Consider the following 8248-nt stretch of genomic DNA (forward strand, 5'->3'; position numbering starts at 1 on the left):
TGTGTCTGAAGTTCTCCCGGAGGAAATATTCTCCTCGTCCACAACAACACAACAACAACGACGACACAGACTTTGAGCTGGACAGTTAGCCAATAGACTGATAGGATAACCCCTGATCTCTGACCTCCCACCTCTGACCTCTGACCTCTGCACTGAGAGACTGTAACGGTGGTTCCATGCTGACAGGGAATGGCCATACGTCCCAATAATTTGTCCTTTATCTCGAAGTGTGCACTTGTGCTCTCCTCCCCACACATTGGATTGGGTGTAAGCATGGGTTAGACAGTGTCTAGTACCATTTGTCTTGTACCAGATCATAATGGGAAGTGAACCGGTCGTACCTTCCCTGCCAGTCCAATACACCAAGAGAGTGGGGTCTCATCCCTGCCAGTCCAATACACTGAGAGAGTGGGGTCTCGACTCTACTAGCCCAATACACAGAGAGAGTGGGGTCTCATCCCTGCCAGTCCAATACACCGAGAGAGTGGGGTCTCATCCCTGCCAGTCCAATCCACAGAGAGAGTGGGGTCTCATCCCTACCAGTCCAATCCACAGAGAGAGTGGGGTCTCATACACTGAGAGAGTGGGGTCTCATCCCTGCCAGTCCAATACACAGAGAGAGTGGGGTCTGATCGCCACCTTATACAACCAAAAGGAATGTCCAGTGCCCGAAGTGCTGCTGCTCTGTTCTGTATATAATAATGTGTGTTTATATTAGAATGTAAATTAAGAGATCATATAATTCGGATCATTATACAAGGCAACCAATCGTTCCAGGCTGCCTTTGTAAATAAGAATGTGTTCTTAATTGACTGACCTGATTTATAAATAAATGTCAAACGAATGAATTGATCTGAAATGTATGAAAGCCAGAGTTCAAGGAAAGATGTCTCTCGGTGTTTCATGATGTGTTTTATTAAATGTTGCTTTGTTACCATACCTCTTGGTTCTTTCCCGAACTGGTTGCAGTGACTCTTGTCATTTTACACCGAAATACATGTTGCATTTTGTTTTGTTTTCCCCCAGAATGTTTTCCATGTGCTTCTGGACTCGCATTGATGATAATGTTGTGTTATGACGTGATAATATCATACTATCGGCTGAATCTGATAGTGACGAAGACCACATATCTCAGGAACTGCTTTAGTTCCAGAATGTTCCGGTAAAACTCACGCTGTCTGTCTCTACGATAACAGACAGCATGACTTTTAGTGGAACGTTCTGGTCTCTACGACAGACCAGAACGTTCCACTAAAAGTCATGCTGTCTGTCTCTACGACAAACCAGAACGTTCCACTAAAAGTCATGCTGTCTGTCTCTACGACAGACCAGAACGTTCCACTAAAAGTCATGCTGTCTGTCTCTACGACAAACCAGAACGTTCCACTAAAGTCATGCTGTCTGTTTCTACGACAAACCAGAACGTTCCGGTAAAACTCACGCTGTCTGTCTCTACGACAAACCAGAACGTTCCACTAAAAGTCATGCTGTCTGTCTCTACGACAAACCAGAACGTTCCACTAAAAGTCATGCTGTCTGTCTCTACGACAAACCAGAACGTTCCACTAAAAGTCATGCTGTCTGTCTCTACGACAAACCAGAACGTTCCACTAAAAGTCATGCTGTCTGTCTCTACGACAAACCAGAACGTTCCACTAAAAGTCATGCTGTCTGTCTCTACGACAAACCAGAATGTTCCGGTAAAACTCACGCTGTCTGTCTCTACGACAAACCAGAACGTTCCGGTAAAAGTCACGCTGTCTGTCTCTACGACAAACCAGAACGTTCCACTAAAAGTCATGCTGTCTGTCTCTACGACAAACCAGAATGTTCCGGTAAAACTCACGCTGTCTGTCTCTACGACAAACCAGAACGTTCCGGTAAAAGTCATGCTGTCTGTCTCTACGACAAACCAGAACGTTCCACTAAAAGTCATGCTGTCTGTCTCTACGACAAACCAGAACGTTCCACTAAAAGTCATGCTGTCTGTCTCTACGACAAACCAGAACGTTCCGCTAAAAGTCATGCTGTCTGTCTCTACGACAAACCAGAACGTTCCGGTAAAAGTCATGCTGTCTGTCTCTACGACAAACCAGAACGTTCCACTAAAAGTCACGCTGTCTGTCTCTACGACAAACCAGAACGTTCCACTAAAAGTCATGCTGTCTGTCTCTACGACAAACCAGAACGTTCCACTAAAAGTCATGCTGTCTGTCTCTACGACAAACCAGAATGTTCCACTAAAAGTCATGCTGTCTGTCTCTACGACAAACCAGAACGTTCCACTAAAAGTCATGCTGTCTGTCTCTACGACAAACCAGAACGTTCCGGTAAAAGTCATGCTGTCTGTCTCTACGACAAACCAGAACGTTCCACTAAAAGTCATGCTGTCTGTCTCTACGACAAACCAGAACGTTCCGGTAAAAGTCATGCTGTCTGTCTCTACGACAAACCAGAACGTTCCACTAAAAGTCATGCTGTCTGTCTCTACGACAAACCAGAACGTTCCACTAAAGTCATGCTGTCTGTCTCTACGACAAACCAGAACGTTCCACTAAAAGTCATGCTGTCTGTCTCTACGACAAACCAGAACGTTCCACTAAAAGTCATGCTGTCTGTCTCTACGACAAACCAGAACGTTCCACTAAAAGTCATGCTGTCTGTCTCTACGACAAACCAGAACGTTCCACTAAAAGTCATGCTGTCTGTCTCTACGACAAACCAGAACGTTCCACTAAAAGTCACGCTGTCTGTCTCTACGACAAACCAGAACGTTCCACTAAAAGTCATGCTGTCTGTCTCTACGACAAACCAGAATGTTCCGGTTAAAACTCACGCTGTCTGTCTCTACGACAAACCAGAACGTTCCACTAAAAGTCATGCTGTCTGTCTCTACGACAAACCAGAACGTTCCACTAAAAGTCACGCTGTCTGTCTCTACGACAAACCAGAACGTTCCACTAAAAGTCATGCTGTCTGTCTCTACGACAAACCAGAACGTTCCACTAAAACTCATGCTGTCTGTCTCTACGACAAACCAGAACGTTCCACTAAAAGTCATGCTGTCTGTCTCTACGACAAACCAGAATGTTCCACTAAAACTCATGCTGTCTGTCTCTACGACAAACCAGAACGTTCCACTAAAAGTCATGCTGTCTGTCTCTACGACAAACCAGAACGTTCCACTAAAAGTCACGCTGTCTGTCTCTACGACAAACCAGAACGTTCCACTAAAAGTCACGCTGTCTGTCTCTACGACAAACCAGAACGTTCCACTAAAAGTCATGCTGTCTGTCTCTACGACAAACCAGAACGTTCCACTAAAAGTCATGCTGTCTGTCTCTACGACAAACCAGAACGTTCCACTAAAAGTCATGCTGTCTGTCTCTACGACAAACCAGAACGTTCCACTAAAAGTCATGCTGTCTGTCTCTACGACAAACCAGAACGTTCCACTAAAAGTCACGCTGTCTGTCTCTACGACAAACCAGAACGTTCCACTAAAAGTCACGCTGTCTGTCTCTACGACAAACCAGAACGTTCCACTAAAGTCATGCTGTCTGTCTCTACGACAAACCAGAATGTTCCGGTAAAACTCACGCTGTCTGTCTCTACGACAAACCAGAACGTTCCACTAAAAGTCACGCTGTCTGTCTCTACGACAAACCAGAACGTTCCACTAAAAGTCATGCTGTCTGTCTCTACGACAAACCAGAACGTTCCACTAAAAGTCATGCTGTCTGTCTCTACGACAAACCAGAACGTTCCGGTAAAAGTCATGCTGTCTGTCTCTACGACAAACCAGAACGTTCCACTAAAAGTCATGCTGTCTGTCTCTACGACAAACCAGAACGTTCCGGTAAAAGTCATGCTGTCTGTCTCTACGACAAACCAGAACGTTCCGGTAAAAGTCATGCTGTCTGTCTCTACGACAAACCAGAACGTTCCACTAAAAGTCACGCTGTCTGTCTCTACGACAAACCAGAGCGTTCCACTAAAAGTCATGCTGTCTGTCTCTACGACAAACCAGAATGTTCCGGTAAAACTCACGCTGTCTGTCTCTACGACAAACCAGAACGTTCCACTAAAAGTCACGCTGTCTGTCTCTACGACAAACCAGAACGTTCCACTAAAAGTCATGCTGTCTGTCTCTACGACAAACCAGAACGTTCCACTAAAAGTCATGCTGTCTGTCTCTACGACAAACCAGAACGTTCCACTAAAAGTCATGCTGTCTGTCTCTACGACAAACCAGAACGTTCCGGTTAAAAGTCATGCTGTCTGTCTCTACGACAAACCAGAACGTTCCACTAAAAGTCATGCTGTCTGTCTCTACGACAAACCAGAACGTTCCGGTAAAAGTCATGCTGTCTGTCTCTACGACAAACCAGAACGTTCCGGTAAAAGTCATGCTGTCTGTCTCTACGACAAACCAGAACGTTCCACTAAAAGTCATGCTGTCTGTCTCTACGACAAACCAGAACGTTCCACTAAAACTCACGCTGTCTGTCTCTACGACAAACCAGAACGTTCCGGTAAAACTCACGCTGTCTGTCTCTACGACAAACCAGAACGTTCCGGTAAAACTCACGCTGTCTGTCTCTACGACAAACCAGAACGTTCCGGTAAAACTCACGCTGTCTGTCTCTACGACAAACCAGAACGTTCCACTAAAACTCACGCTGTCTGTCTCTACGACAAACCAGAACGTTCCGGTAAAACTCACGCTGTCTGTCTCTACGACAAACCAGAACGTTCCACTAAAAGTCATGCTGTCTGTCTCTACGACAAACCAGAACGTTCCACTAAAAGTCATGCTGTCTGTCTCTACGACAAACCAGAATGTTCCGGTAAAACTCACGCTGTCTGTCTCTACGACAAACCAGAACGTTCCGGTAAAAGTCATGCTGTCTGTCTCTACGACAAACCAGAACGTTCCACTAAAAGTCATGCTGTCTGTCTCTACGACAAACCAGAACGTTCCACTAAAAGTCATGCTGTCTGTCTCTACGACAAACCAGAACGTTCCGCTAAAAGTCATGCTGTCTGTCTCTACGACAAACCAGAACGTTCCGGTAAAAGTCATGCTGTCTGTCTCTACGACAAACCAGAACGTTCCACTAAAAGTCACGCTGTCTGTCTCTACGACAAACCAGAACGTTCCACTAAAAGTCATGCTGTCTGTCTCTACGACAAACCAGAACGTTCCACTAAAAGTCATGCTGTCTGTCTCTACGACAAACCAGAATGTTCCACTAAAAGTCATGCTGTCTGTCTCTACGACAAACCAGAACGTTCCACTAAAAGTCATGCTGTCTGTCTCTACGACAAACCAGAACGTTCCGGTAAAAGTCATGCTGTCTGTCTCTACGACAAACCAGAACGTTCCACTAAAAGTCATGCTGTCTGTCTCTACGACAAACCAGAACGTTCCGGTAAAAGTCATGCTGTCTGTCTCTACGACAAACCAGAACGTTCCACTAAAAGTCATGCTGTCTGTCTCTACGACAAACCAGAACGTTCCACTAAAAGTCATGCTGTCTGTCTCTACGACAAACCAGAACGTTCCACTAAAAGTCATGCTGTCTGTCTCTACGACAAACCAGAACGTTCCACTAAAAGTCATGCTGTCTGTCTCTACGACAAACCAGAATGTTCCACTAAAAGTCATGCTGTCTGTCTCTACGACAAACCAGAACGTTCCACTAAAAGTCATGCTGTCTGTCTCTACGACAAACCAGAACGTGCCACTAAAAGTCACGCTGTCTGTCTCTACGACAAACCAGAACGTTCCACTAAAAGTCATGCTGTCTGTCTCTACGACAAACCAGAATGTTCCGGTAAAACTCACGCTGTCTGTCTCTACGACAAACCAGAACGTTCCACTAAAAGTCATGCTGTCTGTCTCTACGACAAACCAGAACGTTCCACTAAAAGTCACGCTGTCTGTCTCTACGACAAACCAGAACGTTCCACTAAAAGTCATGCTGTCTGTCTCTACGACAAACCAGAACGTTCCACTAAAACTCATGCTGTCTGTCTCTACGACAAACCAGAACGTTCCACTAAAAGTCATGCTGTCTGTCTCTACGACAAACCAGAATGTTCCACTAAAACTCATGCTGTCTGTCTCTACGACAAACCAGAACGTTCCACTAAAAGTCATGCTGTCTGTCTCTACGACAAACCAGAACGTTCCACTAAAAGTCATGCTGTCTGTCTCTACGACAAACCAGAACGTTCCACTAAAAGTCACGCTGTCTGTCTCTACGACAAACCAGAACGTTCCACTAAAAGTCATGCTGTCTGTCTCTACGACAAACCAGAACGTTCCACTAAAAGTCATGCTGTCTGTCTCTACGACAAACCAGAACGTTCCACTAAAAGTCATGCTGTCTGTCTCTACGACAAACCAGAACGTTCCACTAAAAGTCATGCTGTCTGTCTCTACGACAAACCAGAACGTTCCACTAAAAGTCACGCTGTCTGTCTCTACGACAAACCAGAACGTTCCACTAAAAGTCATGCTGTCTGTCTCTACGACAAACCAGAACGTTCCACTAAAACTCATGCTGTCTGTCTCTACGACAAACCAGAACGTTCCACTAAAAGTCACGCTGTCTGTCTCTACGACAAACCAGAACGTTCCACTAAAAGTCATGCTGTCTGTCTCTACGACAAACCAGAATGTTCCGGTAAAACTCACGCTGTCTGTCTCTACGACAAACCAGAACGTTCCACTAAAAGTCACGCTGTCTGTCTCTACGACAAACCAGAACGTTCCACTAAAAGTCATGCTGTCTGTCTCTACGACAAACCAGAACGTTCCACTAAAAGTCATGCTGTCTGTCTCTACGACAAACCAGAACGTTCCGGTAAAAGTCATGCTGTCTGTCTCTACGACAAACCAGAACGTTCCACTAAAAGTCATGCTGTCTGTCTCTACGACAAACCAGAACGTTCCACTAAAAGTCATGCTGTCTGTCTCTACGACAAACCAGAACGTTCCACTAAAAGTCATGCTGTCTGTCTCTACGACAAACCAGAACGTTCCGGTAAAAGTCATGCTGTCTGTCTCTACGACAAACCAGAACGTTCCACTAAAAGTCATGCTGTCTGTCTCTACGACAAACCAGAACGTTCCGGTAAAAGTCATGCTGTCTGTCTCTACGACAAACCAGAACGTTCCACTAAAAGTCACGCTGTCTGTCTCTACGACAAACCAGAACGTTCCACTAAAAGTCATGCTGTCTGTCTCTACGACAAACCAGAATGTTCCGGTAAAACTCACGCTGTCTGTCTCTACGACAAACCAGAACGTTCCACTAAAAGTCACGCTGTCTGTCTCTACGACAAACCAGAACGTTCCACTAAAAGTCATGCTGTCTGTCTCTACGACAAACCAGAACGTTCCACTAAAAGTCATGCTGTCTGTCTCTACGACAAACCAGAACGTTCCACTAAAAGTCATGCTGTCTGTCTCTACGACAAACCAGAACGTTCCGGTAAAAGTCATGCTGTCTGTCTCTACGACAAACCAGAACGTTCCACTAAAAGTCATGCTGTCTGTCTCTACGACAAACCAGAACGTTCCGGTAAAAGTCATGCTGTCTGTCTCTACGACAAACCAGAACGTTCCGGTAAAAGTCATGCTGTCTGTCTCTACGACAAACCAGAACGTTCCACTAAAAGTCATGCTGTCTGTCTCTACGACAAACCAGAACGTTCCACTAAAACTCACGCTGTCTGTCTCTACGACAAACCAGAACGTTCCGGTAAAACTCACGCTGTCTGTCTCTACGACAAACCAGAACGTTCCGGTAAAACTCACGCTGTCTGTCTCTACGACAAACCAGAACGTTCCGGTAAAACTCACGCTGTCTGTCTCTACGACAAACCAGAACGTTCCACTAAAACTCACGCTGTCTGTCTCTACGACAAACCAGAACGTTCCGGTAAAACTCACGCTGTCTGTCTCTACGACAAACCAGAACGTTCCACTAAAACTCACGCTGTCTGTCTCTACGACAAACCAGAACGTTCCGGTAAAACTCACGCTGTCTGTCTCTACGACAAACCAGAACGTTCCACTAAAAGTCATGCTGTCTGTCTCTACGACAAACCAGAACGTTCCACTAAAAGTCATGCTGTCTGTCTCTACGACAAACCAGAATAATACAATAACAACTCATGTAGAAATTACAAATCTGACACAATGAAATCTCAACAGATCTTTGCATAGAAATTA

The 8248-nt window shown here is 45.3% G+C and overlaps 1 protein-coding gene across 1 annotated transcript in view; it reads left to right on the top strand.

The window, feature by feature from the left end:
* Positions 1-330, top strand: part of sptlc3 (serine palmitoyltransferase, long chain base subunit 3) — a 155899-nt gene extending 155569 nt beyond the window's left edge. Inside the window, exon 12 of the mRNA XM_031799979.1 lies at positions 314-330. Within this exon, the coding sequence (XP_031655839.1) occupies positions 314-330 (17 nt within the window). The remainder of the gene's footprint in view (positions 1-313) is intronic.
* Positions 331-8248: the final 7918 nt, after the last annotated feature.

The sequence above is a fragment of the Oncorhynchus kisutch genome, linkage group LG20 (assembly GCF_002021735.2).
Source record: "Oncorhynchus kisutch isolate 150728-3 linkage group LG20, Okis_V2, whole genome shotgun sequence".
NCBI lineage: Eukaryota > Metazoa > Chordata > Actinopteri > Salmoniformes > Salmonidae > Oncorhynchus > Oncorhynchus kisutch.